The sequence below is a fragment of the Parasteatoda tepidariorum genome, chromosome 10 (assembly GCF_982258835.1).
Source record: "Parasteatoda tepidariorum strain Cologne lab strain chromosome 10, Ptep-v5.0, whole genome shotgun sequence".
Taxonomy (NCBI): domain Eukaryota; kingdom Metazoa; phylum Arthropoda; class Arachnida; order Araneae; family Theridiidae; genus Parasteatoda; species Parasteatoda tepidariorum.
In genome coordinates, this window is record NC_141764.1 from 100,776,367 (window position 1) to 100,794,801 (window position 18,435).

General features: G+C 27.2%; 1 protein-coding gene across 3 annotated transcripts; it reads left to right on the forward strand.

Moving 5' to 3' along the window:
* The first annotated feature begins 5 nt into the window (after positions 1 to 5).
* LOC107438425 (peptidyl-prolyl cis-trans isomerase FKBP2) lies at positions 6 to 15,301 on the forward strand. Of its 3 annotated transcripts, none has more exons than XM_016050723.5 (5): positions 6 to 300; positions 487 to 681; positions 4,308 to 4,420; positions 5,516 to 5,598; positions 13,138 to 15,301. In XM_016050723.5, the coding sequence occupies exons 2-5, from the start codon at positions 487 to 489 to the stop codon at positions 13,197 to 13,199; spliced, it is 453 nt and encodes a 150-aa protein (XP_015906209.2). In that variant the 5' UTR covers positions 6 to 300; the 3' UTR covers positions 13,200 to 15,301. The 3 variants fall into 3 exon arrangements, with proteins under 3 accessions (XP_015906209.2, XP_087009633.1, XP_087009632.1); XM_087153507.1 differs by lacking the exon at positions 13,138 to 15,301 and adding an exon at positions 11,264 to 11,430 and having other exon boundaries at positions 59 to 300; XM_087153506.1 differs by lacking the exon at positions 13,138 to 15,301 and adding an exon at positions 6,933 to 7,530 and having other exon boundaries at positions 59 to 300.
* Positions 15,302 to 18,435: the final 3,134 nt, after the last annotated feature.

An 18,435-nucleotide genomic window follows, 5' to 3' on the forward strand; every position in this document is an offset into this window, starting at 1 on the left:
CTTTTACTTCAGTAATCTCATTTAATAATGATTGTTACAACCCTTTTGATAAGGAATTTGGCGATAATATTTATCGAAAAATGGAAGCATAGGCCTGTCTATTTTTGATCATCTGAAGAATAACAAAAATACATTGAACAGTAGGGCTTGTTGAATTATTCAAAATTATTGATTATTCATTAATAATTACTCTTTTTATGTGGCCCTTTGAAGTTGTGACACGTGTATCATAGCTAAGTTTGATGTGATTTCATAAACTCTCACTAGTTCTTTTCTGTATTCCCGTTAATTTATATTACGGTACTTGTTTGTTTTTTAGTAAATACTTTTTTTAAAGTTGATTCTTATAATTTATTAGACTAGTAGTATAATTTTAATTAGTGAACAATTTAAATTTATTTTTGTACCTTTTAGTTTTTAAAATGTGAGAGTTCATTTTTAGTATATTATAAGTCATGTGATTTTAAATAGTATTTTCTTTTGCAGATGAATTCCTTTATCAAGTACATCCTCTATTTCTTGTTTGTTCTTTTTATGTTTTATTCATTCATTCCCACTGTATCCAGTGAAGATGCCAAAACTGCAAAAAAAATTACTAAACTTCAAATTGGGGTGAAAAAGAGAGTTGAATCCTGTGAAATAAAATCTAGAAAAGGAGATGTCTTGCATATGCATTATAAAGTAAGTTTTTTCACTCTTGTCTTTGATAGGGAGAGGAAATTGCATTGTATTATTTCCTAAGTTGCCTCTTAAACTTTATTTTGGCTGTTGCAATACTTGTGGATGTTTGCTATGAGTTATACCTTTTAAGATGATCTCTTTCTGTGATGTTTTTTTTTTTTTTTTTGTAAGCTTCTCGTTGACAGCTTCCTTAGAGATTATTCTGCCACAGGTCAAGATACACAAATCTTCCCTGTGATATAAATAAAAAGCAATAAATTAATATTATGATAATTTCAATCATTTAATGAAATTATTAATTTTTACATTTATATACCATCTTTTAAGTATTTTGAAATAAATTTAAAAGTTAAGATTGCATTCTAAACAAATAAGTGATCTGATATGTGACCATGCTTCTAGACCAGTGGTTACCAACTGGCGGCCCAAGGGTCGCATCCGTCTAACGAAGCCTTTTTTTGTGGCCTGCTTACTAAAATGTATTAGTTGTCATTTCTTGCGGACAATTTTCATAAAAAATCTATATGGGTTTAAAATACTTTCCTTCGTTAAAAAAAACCTAATTTCTTAGTTTCTGTGAAATTTAACATACCAACCGTACAAAATTATTATTTCTCAGGTTTTGCATCCAAGAAAATATTTATTGTTATTTGTAATTCAATACTTTTGTTTTGTACAATTTGATAAAAATCTGACAGTAATATTTAATGTTCCTTCAAACATGAAAGCGTCCCAAATAAAATTACGAAAGTTGCGACCCACCATTTGATTGGTGTTTTTAATTGCGGCCTCATGTAAGTTGGAAACCCCTGTTCTAGACCTATGGTGTGAAGAATTTAGAGTCAAATTCTCTATACAGGGCACAAAATTTCACCGTGCCATTGACAACCAAATAATTAGAACTTGCATCTAAATTTTGTCATGTTAAATATAGTGTTTCAAACCTACTCTGGTAATAGTTTTCCCAAAGTTTAAAGTGGATAAAAGTAAAAAATGGTAAGCAAGGGTGTTTGACTATACAAAGGAGATGATGTATTTAACATCTTTGGTTTTCCAACCCTGGAATGAAATTAAAGGGGGGTAGTCTGCATCTTGCATTAGGTGGTTTGGACACCAAACTGGTCAAAAACGTTCCATGTATCTCTAGCTTTATGCAATAACTGATAAATGATAAAATGAAAAAAACATTTATTTTCACTCATAATTTTTTCTCTCTTTCCAGTTAAATATTCATCTTTGGTTCTTTCTCTTTTCGGTACAAGATATGCAAAAAATAATTGAGTTGATTGGTTTTCATTGACTTTGACCACTGAAAAAAAATATATGTTGGCATCAGGGTTGGCAGGTTTTTGACATGTGACAGTTTTTGACAGTTTAAACCATGGTTTAAACCGTCACGTCAAAAACCTCACTGTCAAAAATGTCGAAAATGTCAAAAACCTATATTCATATGTGAAATTTAATTAATACATAAAATTTATATATTTTTTTATAAAGGATAGTGTTTCTAAATATGTTCTAGAAAAAATAAATTTAAAATTTTGAAGAAACACTTATATTTTGAATAGTAACCAAAATCTTGTACTTTTGAAAGCTCACATCTTTTGTAATATTATGTATTCATTTTCATGTGTTATTGAAAATCTGCAGTGATATTATTAAGAAATTTATTTATAACCAAATTTAGTGTATAGTATAGATTATACTAAAAATTAGACATTTTTAAAGATAAACATTAGCAGTTTTGTACATTAGACATCTTTTAAAGAAAAATCTTTTTAATATTCTTTTAAATCTTCTTAATAATCTTTTTAACATAAGACAATACAAATTTAAGTGCTTTCTGTTAAATACACAGAGTAGTTAGTGTCGATTTACAGTATATTCAGCCTATTCATTTACTATGCTGAAAATTTAGTTTATCCAAATACTTGTGAATTTCATTTTGCTGAATACTATATACATAGTTTTGTTGAATATCTAAATATTCAGCTGTTGAATAATTACTTCTTGCTTTCAAGAAATGCATTATTTGTATTCTTAATACAAGTGGGGGGAAAATTAAGAGGTAAAAATTGTTTTAAAATGATAAGTGTAATAATTATAAATAAATATAATAAACAATATGAATTATATTTATCATTATTTACAAATATAACTACTTTTAAATTCAAATTAACGTACTGGATAGTAAAGATATTCGGTATAACAGTAAAAAATTTTTTCATACACTTGTATCAAGTTTGTATTTATACAACATAACTTGTAAGTTCCTTATAAATATTAGTTATATGTTCCTTATATGTCAAAAATGCATAGTAATAAACTTTTAATTTTCTTAAGTATCAAAAAAAAAATTTTTTTTTTCAAAATATAAATATTTAAAAAAATTTTGTGCAAAATTTTTCTGCACATGCATTTGAATATAAATTTCTGAGATTTTAAATCTGTTATTTTACCTTAATTTTAATTAAAAAATATTTTAAAACCTGCTGATTACCTATAGTATAATTAAATTTCGATATAATGCATGGCAACTGTTGGTAGTTTTGAAGTTTATGTATTTTTTTTGGCAAACTTTAGTTTTTGACATTTTTGACGGGTTTTTGACGGTTTAAACCAGTATTATACCCTTGTCATGTCAAAAACCACTTTTTGACGTCAAAAACCCAACCCTGGTTGGCATAGTTTGAAATTCAATTTTTATAAAATTCAATTTAAATTAAATTTTTCTTTTGTTAGCCTAATTAGAGTTAAGTCAATTTGAATACTATTTTAAATTTTTTTCTTGAAGATTTTTTAATAATAATAAATAATGTCAGCTCTTATTAACTTTGACTCTTCTTGCTGGTAATAAGCAAGTTGAAAAAATCACCGAATAGAAAAAGAGCTCAAGAAAAAATAAAGTTTCATTGAAGTTTATCGTTTCTGTTGTTTAAATAGCAAGATATAGACAAATGTTTTTTTTTTTTCTTTATTAAACTCTTATAATATCTTTATTAATGTTAATATAGGGAAAAATATGTTCACTCAAATATCTCTAATACCATAAATATATGCCTTTTATGACGCCCGGTGGCTGAGCGGTAGCGCTTCACGCTGTTGTGCCATAGGTCCCTGGTTCGATCCTTGGACCGGGCAAGGTTGACTCAGCCTTTCATCCCTTCAGTGGGTCGATAAATGAGTACCAAGCATGCTGGGAGCTAAACACTGGGGGTTCGGCTGACCACTTGACCGGAACATCTGCTCCTGCACCCCAAAGCCCAAGGTCAAGAAAACTGAGGTGGGCACAGTAGGCTTTGGCCCTCCATGAGCTGTCGCGCCACTGAGTTTAGTTTTCTGTGCCTTTTATTAAACATATGTATTCTGTATGTTTGTCTAAATATTTTTCTTTTAAAAATATCAATAAAAATCAATATTGATTAAAGTGAATAGAAAATCACAATTATAAGTTTTGAACGAAAATGTATGAAATAGGAAGCGTACAAATAGCCAATAGAGTAAAGATTATTTATTTGTTGATATAGTTTAGAATAAATATTGTGAACTAATTGACATTAAGTTATTATTGTATAGTTATGTAATTATGTTATGAATTTTTCCTCTTATATATTTCCTCATACTAGGGTACACTGGATGATGGAACTGAGTTCGACAACAGTTATAAGAGAGGAGAACCTTTATCATTCACACTTGGATCTGGACAAGTTATTAGGGGATGGGATCAAGGACTTTTAAAGTAAGATTATGTTTTAAACAATGTGTTGTTCAACATTATTTAGTACATAATTAAATGAGATTTCTTTTGTTAAAAAGAGTAGGACAACAATGGTGAAACTTTTTGGAAAGTGGGTTAAATTTTGTCTATTATTTTATTAATTACTATTCTTTGTGTCACTTAGTCAGTGATAGATACTGCTTGCACAAATGTATATAAAAAGAAACTTTTTGTTTTAAGATGCACATTTTAAAATAAAAATTTATTTACTGCACAGCATTTTAAAAAATTTGTGAAAAGCTCATAAAGCCTAAATTTGAATTTGCAGCAAAAAAATTAATATAGCTTATAAAGCTACCGCAATCGTAAAATTTGAATTTTAAAAAAAAATCTGATTGTCGGATAAGTCTTTATTTTTTCCTTCATCTTGAATATGGTCAATAATTTTTTTTATATTTGTCTTTGGTTTATTGCCTTCATACTAATGTGTAATGATATTTGTTTGTATTTTGAAAAGAGTTGTCTTCTTTTTTAACTGTTTTAATTAAGCTTTTTTGTATGTAATAGGTACTTTAAAATGGTTATGGTAAAGAAAAGTTAAACTATTATTAAAAAAGTGTTTTTTTTTTTTAATTAAATGAATATTTTCTATGTTAGCTACTACCTGATTTTTAAAAAGAATAAAAAACATTTGCTTAATGTGAAAACAGTCTGGTTTCAGATTGCAAGCTTTCTCATTGAATTCTTCATATTTGTGAGACGTATTTGTCACGCTACGTTAAAATGAGTTCATATAATTAAGGGCGAAAGAGATTTCTATCAGATACTTTAGAATGTATTTCTAACATAATTGAAATATTTCTTTTATCGTTTGCTTTTGATAAACCGAAAAATAATTAGTTTAATGAGAAGGTAAGAAAAAAAACAGTACGGACAATAAAAAAAACCTAGTGATAAATCTTTTTGCTTTATTGCAAAACTAGGTAAGTCTAGCCTTTTTTTTTTTCTTTCCACTATGAGTTTATGGTTTATTCTTCTCTTTATGGTTTATATTTCTTGTATGGTTTATACATCTCTCTTGTTTTAAAACTTAAATGTTATAATTTATATTTTCAGAATGTGTGAGGGTGAGAAAAGGAAATTAGTCATTCCTCCTGACTTAGGATATGGATCAGCTGGTGCTCCACCCACAATACCAGGTATACATAAATTAGATACAAGGTGTTCCTTCCCAAATGGCGTGATACCTAAATTGAATGTTAAATTTCAGGAAATTGGTAAAATCAATACGCTTTGTACTTAATATTGATGGGATTACCATTGAGTTATTTGGTAAAAAAAAGCTTTGGCATATTTTGCAAAATATTAACAGAATGGATTTTACCTCCTACCCTTCTGTAAGAATTGCTTTCGTGTATTTTACGAAATATTGACAAAAGAATATGTATTATTTGGATTTAATAAAAGCGATTTTGTGTACTATTGACAAAGCAAATTTACTGTTTAAATTTCAGTACGAATTTATTCAAGCAAATTTTCTGTTTTTTCGCTTACCACTTTTTTTTATAATTTAGTTTTTCAACCTACGTACGTTTTGAAGTGCTGTTGAGGTACATAATATGTAAAAATAAATTAGACATTTTTACCTAGTAAAGGTGGCTGGTAAAATGTTCATGAAAGAAGCTTATTTGTTTACGTAAATTTTACATTTTTTGAATAACCATTTTTTGCTATAATTCTACATTTAAGTTTCACGTAAATTTTACGAATGCTTAATAAGATTTGAAGGTGAAATATGTGTATTTGTAACTTGATGGTTCTCTGCTACCTGCGATAGTCATTGTATCTTTGTATGTATTTTTAGAATCCTTGGCTAAAAGTAACACAAATGATGAGTGGCAAATTAGCAGTGATAAAGAATGTAAAAATATGGATGAAAAAAACATTAAATCCAGTTTGATCGCTGGATAAAGGGTTTCTAATACTTGCTTCTCTGAATTTGAAACAGTTTTTATTGTCTTGTTCACCTAATTACCTAAGCAAAGATTTTTTAAATCTAGAGAGCATTTAAAAAAAATTTTCCTGGTTCAAATTTTCAATTATGCCTCCTTAATGTGTTTTTAACTTTATTCTTGACAAGGGATTTAAAAAGAAAACCTGAGATTACTGAGCACTCTGCATAGACTTAATCAGTGTTCTCCTTAAGCGTTTTTTAAAGGGCGGCCTGTTCTGCTTGCCCTTTGATCCTGATAAATGTGCCCATTTTGTAAAAATAAGCCGCCGACCCTTGAAAACACTGCCTTTTTATAAGTTTTTTTTTTCGGAGGAGTGCTATTAATAAATTTTTTAAGTGATTTTGAAACTATTTTTTAAATAAGTACTTTTTTTTAAAAAAAAAAAATTGCTCCTTTAAATATTTATTTTCTTATAATTTTCAATTCCAATTATATTTAATAACTGTTGTTGAACAAGCAACCCAATTTTGAGTTAACAACTACTAACGTTCAATTACGTAATCTTGAACCCAATCCAGAAGACAGGGGAATTCCTGAATCAAATATTGGGATAAATATGTCTTCGTGGAGGACTGCTTGATGGAACTAACCCACATTTGTGCTACATGAAGAGCAAGACAGCAAGAGGACTCTAACCCATGATCTTCTACCACAGAGGATATGTTACGTCAGCACTGTGGGTGGTTGCAAGCATGATGTGGAATTCGTATTGACTTGCAATCGCTGGGAATCTAATCCAGTTCACCTCATTGGAAGGCGAACGCTCTATCCCCTGAGCAAATGCAGCTCAGTTCATATTATAGAAAAAAGCTTTCAAGCAGTTTTTCTATTAATCATTTTTTGTTAGTTTACTTCTTCTGAAACGAAATATGCACGGAGGTTGCCTTTTAGGGTATACCTTTAATTGTTTTTATAAACAACACATTTTTCTCATATTTTGATGATGAGATACCTGCTCCTGAGTCACCTGCCCTTTTTTTTATTCCAATGGAGAACTCTGAGTTAAGCTTTAGTTTAAATGAAGCTATCAAATTGAATACTGCTATGTGGCTTTAATTAGAACTAATATATTTTGGGCCCCTTAAAATTTAAAAGAAAAAAAAAGAAAGAAAAAAACAGATCCTAATCCTGAATTAACAATTTTTTGAGGAAGCTTGAAATTTTTAACAGCTACCAACATTAAAAAAATAAATGTTAATTTTTCTATGCATTCGTCACCACATAAAATCACTTGAATATATTTTATGTCAAAAATTTGGGGGGGTGGGGGTTATAGCCCATTATTTAACAATTTTGTATCATAAATTTGAATAACTATCCATTTTTGCACAGCTTTTTTTTTCATCTGTCATATTATATAGAAATTTTTAATGGTTTCTGTGTTTTCAAATTAGGAAATATATGCAGAAATTTTTTTAAATGTTTGTTTTTGTGTTAATTGAATGTAATAGTGCTTATGATATTATGAATGTGGTCATTTCTCCAAGTGCACCAACTTTTTTAGAGGCGCTTAAGGAAATGTATGAAATATCTTGTTAAATATATTTATGAAGGTCAATTATATATCGATATAACGCTTTATGGCATCAATGCTAGAAGTATTGATGAAGATAAATATTTTAAATGATAGCATTGTTATTGACTGCTCCAAAACAACCAATGAGTACATATTTTTTTGCTTAAACAGCATTAAAAGAGTGAAATATTCAGTAAATATCTGATTTAAATGTTAATAAAAATAATTTAAAAATTTAATTGTTAGTGTGCCAATTTTGTAGATTTTTTGTCTCTGTAATAGTGAGGTATAGTTAAATTTACATGAAATCTATTTTAAAGTTTCTGTATTTATGAAAGTAATATATATGAACTATCTAAGAACAATAAAATTAGCTTTCATTATTATACTTTTTATTAAGTATCAAAACGAAGCTATATTTTAAGAAATATATGCACATAGCAACTCTAAGCTTGATTTTCTTTTAAATAAGTTAATATATAGTCATTTCTTTCATAACCTTCTCCTTATTTATTATGGGCTTTTATTTGTTGCTGTTATATCAGAATTTGTCTCCGTGTATTTAAGATGAAATTGATCTTCATTTTCTTTTAAAGTATAATTGTTATTAAATACTTGGTTCCATTATTAAAATTTTACTAATGTTTATAATTCTGAAATAGTAAACTTCTTCAATGAAATTTTTCTAAGTAAAGAATGAGGTGTTATTAAGAATTAGAGCAGGATTGAAATAGATTTGGAACAGTTTCAGACAAAAATGTCCAACTTTGAAGGAACTTTGAAATAGTAAACTTCTTCAATGAAATTTTTCTAAGTAAAGAATGAGGTGCTATTAAGAATTAGAACAGGATTGAAATAGATTTGGAACAGTTTCAGACAAAAATGTCCAACTTTGAAGCAAATATCGAGTGACAATTACAACATTAAAGTCAAATAATATTTACTATATTTTAAGCTATATTTTAAGAAATATATGCACATAGCAACTCTAAGCTTGATTTTCTTTTAAATAAGTTAATATATAGTCATTTCTTTCATAACCTTCTCCTTATTTATTATGGGCTTTTATTTGTTGCTGTTATATCAGAATTTGTCTCCGTGCATTTAAAATGAAATTGATCTTCATTTTCTTTTAAAGTGTAATTGTTATTAAATACTTGGTTCCATTATTAAAATTTTACTAATCTTTATAATTCTGAAATAGTAAACTTCTTCAATGAAATTTTTCTAAGTAAAGAATGAGGTGTTATTAAGAATTAGAACAGGATTGAAATAGATTTGGAACAGTTTCAGACAAAAATGTCCAACTTTGAAGCAAATATCGAGTGACAATTACAACATTAAAGTCAAATAATATTTACTATATTTTAAGCTATATTTTAAGAAATATATGCACATAGCAACTCTAAGTTTGATTTTCTTTTAAATAAGTTAATATATAGTCATTTCTTTCATAACCTTCTCCTTATTTATTATGGGCTTTTATTTGTTGCTGTTATATCAGAATTTGTCTCCGTGTATTTAAGATGAAATTGATCTTCATTTTCTTTTAAAGTATAATTGTTATTAAATACTTGGTTCCATTATTAAAATTTTACTAATGTTTATAATTCTGAAATAGTAAACTTCTTCAATGAAATTTTTCTAAGTAAAGAATGAGGTGTCTGAATGTATATGAATGAATTTGAATGTAAGTATGTTTGAAGCAACGACTTTAACCTTACAATAATTAAAAAAATATTTTTCACTACTTGAAAATCAGCTTATTTTAATGCAGCATAAGTATATAAAGAATATAAATAAAAAACAATTGTTTAATTGTAATTGTTAACAATTGTTTAACTTTTTCAACAAAAATATTAATTGTTTTGAACAAATCGTGTTCAGTCTTGCAGAAAATGCTAATTTTATGAAAAATTAACTCAATTTTAAAAAGTTATTAATTTGTATCAATTTAAAGAGCAATTAGAATGAATTAGAACAGGATTGAAATAGATTTGGAGCAGTTTCAGACAAAAATGTCCAACTTTGAAGCAAATATCGAGTGACAATTACAACATTAAAGTCAAATAATATTTTATTAATTTTTAGAAAAAGTTCTCTTAAGAGGAAATAAAATTAATGAAATAACATATTTTTCTTATATTATTTTACTTAATAGTCATCAATAAAAATCTATTTTAATACATATATGTTAATTTTGAGTTATAAAATACAGTCGAACTCGTTTATAACGAGCACAAAGGGACCGTAACATGTACTCGTTAAATCCGAGTGCTCGTAATAAACGGGTCCTTAAGGCAGACGTGCAACCAGAAGAGGCAGGGGTCTGTCTAGGTTTTTCTGAGAGGTACCTATTTTGTGAAAATTTAGACATAATTTGTGAAAAATTAAAAATTATATTAAAAAATCAACACAAAAATATGGATTTATCGTTTCTTAAGGGATACAAAAATGAAATTTTAAGAAAAAGTATTTTGTGAAGCTACCGTTTTTCCTAAAATTGAATTTGTGAAACTACCGTTTTTCCTAAAGTTGAATTTGTGAAGGTACCGCTAAACGGTAGTAAATTCGGCCTGGACAGACCCCTGAGAGGGGGGGGCTTGGGAGGTCAAATGATTGAGTTGACTTAAAATTTAATTAATACTTACTTACTTTAATTACATTAATTAATTTAATTAAATATTTATCTTAATTTAGTGACAACTAACCCCTCCCCCCAAACCAGCAGAAAATTTCTAGTTGCGTTACAGTCTTAAAGGAAAGGAAATATAAACGGAAAGAAAAATAAAGGAAAAGATTCTTACCAAAACATTTATTTTTTTTCATTAATCTACGTATTTAAAATAGTTTGTCAGCTTACTTTTAACTCGCGCATTTCATATCATTTTGAAAAAAAGATAAGACTAGAAAGATGAGAAAAAAGATTGCCAGACAGAAAAATATTGCTCGCTAAAACCGGGTCTTGCTCGTTAAAAGCGACTTCTGTTCCATAGACTTAACATTGATCCAACCAAACATTCTCGTTTCCCTCGTTAAATCCGAGCTCGTTATAAACGAGTTCGACTATATTATAAACTCCAGGTTTTCATAAATAAAAGCTGTTTTTTTTTTTGTTTTTTTTTTAACAGAAACCAGGTATAATAAGTTTTATCAGAATTTGTCTCTTTGTATTTTAATTTTTTTGTTTTGGATTTTTTTTAAAAAATAAGCATCTTTAAGCTTCTTGTTTTATTTATTTTTATGAATGAATTAAAATGTAGTGCATTCATGTAATATACAAATGTGTTAAATTTTGTTTACAAGGTGTACTTATACAAATTCATTATTTAGATGCTAATTATTGAAATACAGAAAACGAAGTTCAGTTGGAAGGCATTGTGCATTAAAAGTTATATTTTGTACTACAAATTGTTTTTACTGTATAAATATGAGATGACGTTTTTCTCTTCTTATTATTTCACAACTAAATTGAAATAAAATTACATGCAGAAAAAAGAGACATTACATTATTATTACATTTTATATTTTTTTAAAAAATCTTTCTGCAAGCACTAATCAAAGTTTTAAAATAGTTATTTTTCTGTTTTACGTTTGATTAAAATCAGGGTTTAAGCTGGGTTTAACAGTTCTTTAGCAAAAGAAGAAGAAAAAAAAAACTAATATCAGAAAATGTTTGTAGAAAAAAGATAAAATGTCCTTATGCTTAAAAAATGAGACTTCGTGCACCATTTTAATTTTAGATGCTTTTTCATTTGTAAACTTAAAATTTAATTTCAAAAGCATCAGGAAAGTTGAAAAGCGTTCAGTGAGCAAAAATGTAGCCAATAGAATGAAAGTAAAAAAAGGAATGAATTATCTTTGATTATCTTTTAGTAATAAAGGAAAAGAACATTGGGAACAAGAGGAACAATGCACAAATTAAATGCATATATTGGGGTGATAATCTAATATATATAATTCTCTTACGTGGCTCCCAAATTTTGGCTGTATTTCTTTTCCGTCGGTGGCAATGTTTGCTTTGTTTTGTTTACGTTTTGAAAACACCAAAGCATTCTGCCTATTAATGATGTGTTTCTGGTCTAATATATATAATTCTCTTACGTGGCTCCCAAATTTTGGCTGAAGTACTTTGTACAACTAAATAAGATTCTTTTCACAACACTTAAATATTTACTTTATTTTCTTCATTTATAGAGAAAACAGTCAGCAAAGAATTCTGTTAGGTTAAAAAGCATTTCGCTGAAAAAACAACGAATTCTAAAAGAAATAAAAATAAACAACTTAAAAATTAAAAATGCTGTTGCCAGCCATAGAAATTTTTGACAGTTAACTTAGCAACATAAATCAAAATGACATAGAAGTGCAACTAGATCAAAATTATGATACCTGAGTGCTTGACGTAACAGATCCTTCAATTCTATAAGTGATGTATCGCCAAATGCCCAAATTAACAATTGCGTTTTTAAAGAAATTCTATAAAGTTTTAAATAAACAACCTACTTTTACAACTGCTTCTTGAAGAACTTGGCTCCATTGATTAAAAATATTGTTTTAATTTTACAGTACTAACTTTACTTCTACTTTCATTATTGCTATGACCCTCTTTCATTACATTTTACAACTTCATGCTAAATTTGAGGACTTTAAGTTGTTTTGTGGTTGAATACTGACATTTAGAAATGTGTACATAAAAAAAATAATATTTAGAGGTTAAGAGTTGCCTCAGAAAAATTTGAATTGTTGACATTGAATTTAACAATAGAAACAATCGTTTTTGTGAAAAATTGTTGACATCAAAACTAAAAATATTGTGTTTCAACTTAACAATACTACCTTAATTTATACTTTAGAATTGCCTCGTAGTTGGCGAGCAGGTGACGAAGCCTCCTAGTTATATATATATAGTTGTGGAAATAAAATATATTTGGTAATTAGTAATAAAATATTTGTACTAGACAGGGAAATTATTTGAAAGGGTGTTGGTTTTGTCTTCCTTTCTATTTTTCTGAATCTTCATTCTGAAAATAATTTTACTTTAAAGAAAATTTATATTTGCTTGATGCAAATTAAAGCTGAATTACATCTATTCATATATAAATGCATTTGTGTAGCATATTTCTATTTGTAAATGTTATTATTAAATTGTTATACAATATACTTTGCACCTATTTAAATGTTTATTTATTGATTTGTTTGTTTTTCAGGAGATGCTATATTAGTTTTTGAAGTGGAATTAGTGAGAATCGAACGAAAATCAGAACTATGATTTTTATATTGTGATTGATTATTCCTATTTTTTTACTGTGATTACTGAAGTCTTAATTTTGAATACGTAGATATACTTATTTTGATAATGCCAGGCACTTACGCAAACTGAAACAATATTTAGTATTTGCCATAATGTTTCTGTAACTAGCTATAGCTCAAAATTCACTTTCAACTACTTGCAAGTTGGTGAAATTAAACCAATTTTCATTAAAGTTGTAACTTATTGTAATACATTTAGCAGTTATGAAGTCATTTGAATCAAATTTAAATTTCATTTTACTTGGTAGTAAAATAAGTACCTAATATTTAAAGAAAGCTAAGCTTTAACATTAAATGGTCTGTAATTATTGTGTTCACAAGGGTATTTATTCTCTAAGTGAAAATTTTATATCAAAAGCAGTATCAAAAATCACTGTATCAGGGGTGATTGTGAGCCCAAGTTAAAATTCCGGAAAATTTCTTGAGTAAAAAAAAAAAAAAGTTGAAATCGAAAAATTAGAAAAAAACTTAAACAAGGTTTTTTTCCTTTTTCTCAATATTTCTTAGTTTACTTAAAATATATTTAAAATTTTACACTTACCTATGATGACTTGGAGAAGTAATTCAAATTTACAAATATGTCTTTCTTTCTTGAGTTTATGATTATAATAACTATTTACTGATAAAAAATGAATATTAATCTTGAATAAAAGCTTATAACTTAGCTCTCCTTACAAACAAATAAAATAAACTGCGTTTTTAAGTTCCACCTTTGAAAATTTGATTTCCGAAAACTTTTGTGATCAATGATTTTTTGAAACATCTGAACCTTCGCTCTCCGGAAACTTCCGGATCACGGTTAGCGAAATATCCGGATTTTTTCCGGAGCACAATCAGCCCTGCTGTATGGAGTTATTTAGAAGAGGTGAAATCATTGTTACCCAAAGCCCTTAAAATATCCATCTTTTGTAAAATGAAACTAATTATGTTTTTTTTTTTTTTTAAATTTCAGTGTAATTACTACTTCCCTAGTAATTGAAACATTAAAAGCTATTTAAGAGTGGCATAAAAGTTGAGTTAAAACAATTATTAATAGCAGAGAAGATTGTGTGAAAAATACATGATAGTATCTTATTTTATGCATTACAAAGCGATCTGTGCAGTAAAAAGAAAACAACATTAGTATTAAAATAATATTTACAGCATGCAGTCCTAAAATTGGCTCACTTTCGCAGTCGGTAAACAGAATAACTTATAAGATAAAACAATAAACTGAAATGCAGAATTTCATACTTTAAACGTATTCTGTTTATTCATAGTATATTTTTTACTATTTTCGTGCAATTACTCTATTTCTGATATAAATGTTTACCAGCAAGTAATATTTTCTCCATTCTTCAATATTTTAGCTTAATAGAAGATCATGTGATGTGAATCATTCCAAAACTTATTAATTTTTCAATTTAATTTTATTTTTCCATTTTATTGTTTAATGAATTTATCTGTCAAATTGTAGTCGTCACACTTTATTGTTGTTTCCACTTTGAAATTCATATCTAAAAAAGTGTCTCCAATTTCATTCCAATCTGTAAAAATTATCTTTTACTATCAAATTACTTAATATGCATTTTCCAACCTCTTGTATTGTTGTATAGCTTTTCAAATAATTATAAACTATTGTTTGTCAATTTCTTTTATTTTATAAAGCTAATTCAATTTAATCTGAAATTTATTGAATGAGAACAATGTTTAATATTAGCCTCAAATTACATTTCTTTTTTATTATTTATTTGTGATCATATTTAATTTCATGCAACTTGAATAACATTAATATATTTATTTCTTTAGATTTGTCTTTCCTTTTTTTTTTGTTACTAATTTAGAAATATTTTTATTCAATAAGTAAAGTAATTACTTCATAAATTTTATTTATGTTTGCATCGTTAAACGATGAAAGTTAAGATACATAAAAATGTCATTTTAAGCACTGAATTTTGTAAAACTTAAATACAGCCATTTGCTCTTTAGAAATATAAGATCAAAATGTTATTTACTGAAATCTACTTATTATTTCTATTAATGGAAGTCAATAAAACATTTTATATGTGTGTTGTCACACTATTTCTGAATTTCTTTTTTAGTGTTTGTGCGTCATATCCATTTATATAATCTCACCTTATTTTTATATTTTGAATACAATTTATAAATTTTAATTTTGTTAGACTTAATAATTATGTTTCATTATTTAAAACATAAAAGAATTTAATAAGATTAAAGCTAGAGAGAAGAGAAGCTAGTTGAGATCATGAAGCAATCTTAACTTATTTAAATTTATTACTATCTGTACTTTTTCGTATTGTAATACGAAAAAGTTCATATGTTAATAAAGCAAAAAATGGCACATTCTCTGTTGCAAGGGTGACATTAAGAAATAAAAATATATTTCTTTTAGTTGTTTGTGATGTTTTAAAAACCTTTTCTGAGCTTTTCTTTTTATCAAATAACCTCTCGGATTTTTTTTTTTGCGGCCGGCCCTGATTGCATTACTAACTGGTTGTAATATTTTCTGAATTTGTTGAAATTGTATCAACTGTTAACTACATTAATTGTTCAGCATAAAAAGTATTTAGCTAATTCAAACTTATGTAAAACAAACTCCATGATGTCATGCTTGAGAATTTGTATTTGCCCATGTAAATGGAGGGAAAAACAACGGAAAAAGCAACAAGTAAAAAAACACTGGAATGAAAAGAAAAGAAAAAAGTATGGGGGAAAAAAGTCATTTTCGCTACACAAAACTGAGCCCAAAAATTTAAACATTCAGTAAAATATTATTTTAAAAATTAATTCATATGTAAAAATTAGTTTTAAAGTTTATGGAAAAGAACTTAAATTAAATAATTAGAAATCTTAAGGAGTTCAAAAATGCTCAAAATTCCAATAATATCAACTTTTATTATAATTGTGTGTGAATAAAATTTTAAAAATTGTCTCAGTGAAACGCTTTATCAGCTTTATTAATAACTTAAACTTCAAACACTCTGAGAAACTGCAATAAATTGTTATGATAATACCATCAAAGATGTTACAAAAGGAAAAAAATATACATAAACTTTCAAACCAGTTGTGAAATTCAAACAATTATTAAAACAAACACATTAATACTTTGCAGGTCAGTTCTACAAAACAAAATCTTAGAGACTTTTATTCGGACTATATTTTCCCAGCATTTTTTTTTCCTTTATGATTCTTTTTTATGATAATTTTATCTTCTGAAATTTAGGCTATGCAAAATATTACTCTCAGTTAATAGTGAAGTAAATAAGGGATTTGCATTGTGTTCATATGTTAGAATGTAAAATTTAAAAAAAAATTGAGTGATTAAATAAAATTTTGTATTGATATTTGTGTTTGCTGGATTATGGATGTCCCCATATGCTTTGGGATGTGAACCCCAGTTTACCATTACAATTTTTAAATACAGAAAATTAAATAATTGTTATAATTTAAAAACGGACTAAAGCTAAAATTTAAAAAAATCCTACCCAACTATATAATCTATATTTGATATTATAATAATTTCTTGTCTCCACTTTCACCATTAAGACTTGCCAGACGAAAATTACATAATTATAAGTCTTAGGATAAGAGATTCTAATGATAATGGGCAAAACCTTTTCAATTAGATTATGAAGCTCGAGAGATATAGTATCATAAAATGCGCAAAAGAGTGAGATAAATTTTAAAGTATTCTATCTTTTGCCTGCTACTCTTCTACTTTAACTATTTGGATTAGAGCAAAACGAATCATCTAGTGATTCGAATCAATAGAGTCAGTTTACTTTGATGATTCGAATCTCTTGTTTTTATCGAAATAGATTAAAAATTATAATGAATAATTATTTCTTAAATTACAGTTAGTTTTGTTTCATAGTGATTCTATGTCATATAATGTTAAAAATTTCTTGTAAAACCTAAGAGATTCTTATGCATTCATTATTAAGAACTTAAAATTTTCCAATTAAGGAATTCGATGAATTCAGATAAAAAATGAATCTAAAAAATTTTTTCTTTTGTAGTTTCTTAATTTTTGCCACAGTTAAAAATCTTTATAGCAATTAGCAACATATACAATAGAATTATACGAAAGATTTAATAAGTATATTTAGTTACACTCGTGGACAAAAAATTAGCGCACCAAGAAGGAGTCGTCAAAATGAAGCGAAATTTTACATACGTAATGACTATACTTTGATATAAGTAAATGATTAGAAAATCAAAGATAATCGATTTTCTAATCATTTACTTGTATCAAAGTAGTCATTACGTATGTAAAATTTCGTTCATTTCGACGACTCCTTGGTGCTCTTAATAAGAAAGAATAATATTTTTCTTTTCTATCGACATTGGTTAAAAGAAAAAAAGTGATAGGTAGGTAAACATTTTTCGAATATTTTTCAATTTCGAATTTTGTTGAAACATTTGATTTGAATCATGTAATTCGCAATTAAGTCATTACTCGAATCAGTGATTCAAATTACTAGATCTGAATCACTTGATTTGAATCATTGTTCAGAATCACATGATTCATGTATTGATCCGAATCAGTGATGTGAATCACTTCATAAGTATCAGTTATTCGAATCATTTGATTTGAATCACTTAATTCGAATCATAGATCAAAATAGCATGATTCAAATTACTGATCTGATTCGAATCACTTAATTTGTATCATTGATCCAAATTACATTATTTGAATCACCCGATTTAAATTATTGATCTGAATCACTTGATTTGATATCATTGATATGAATCACTTCTTTCGTATAATAATCAATATCACATTATTCGAATCACTTTGTGAGTCACTTGATTTGAATATTGATCCAAATCATTGATGTGAATCGTATGAATTGAATATTGATCCAAATTACGTAATTCAAATTAGCAATCCACGTCACGGTAATCTGAATCACATGATTTGAATCACTGATCTGAATAACTTGATTCGAATATTGATCCAAATCATATAATTCTAATAGTGATTTGAATCATGGTTTGGATCAAGGATTCCAATCAATTGATTCAGATAACTGATTCAAATCAAGTAATTTGGATCTCTTTTCGAATCAAGTAATTAAGATCAAGTGTTTCGAATCATGCCATTTGGATCAATGATTCAAATAACTGTTTTTTATGAAGTGATTTAGATCATTGCTTTGAATCATTTTCTTCGGATCACTATTTGAATAAAG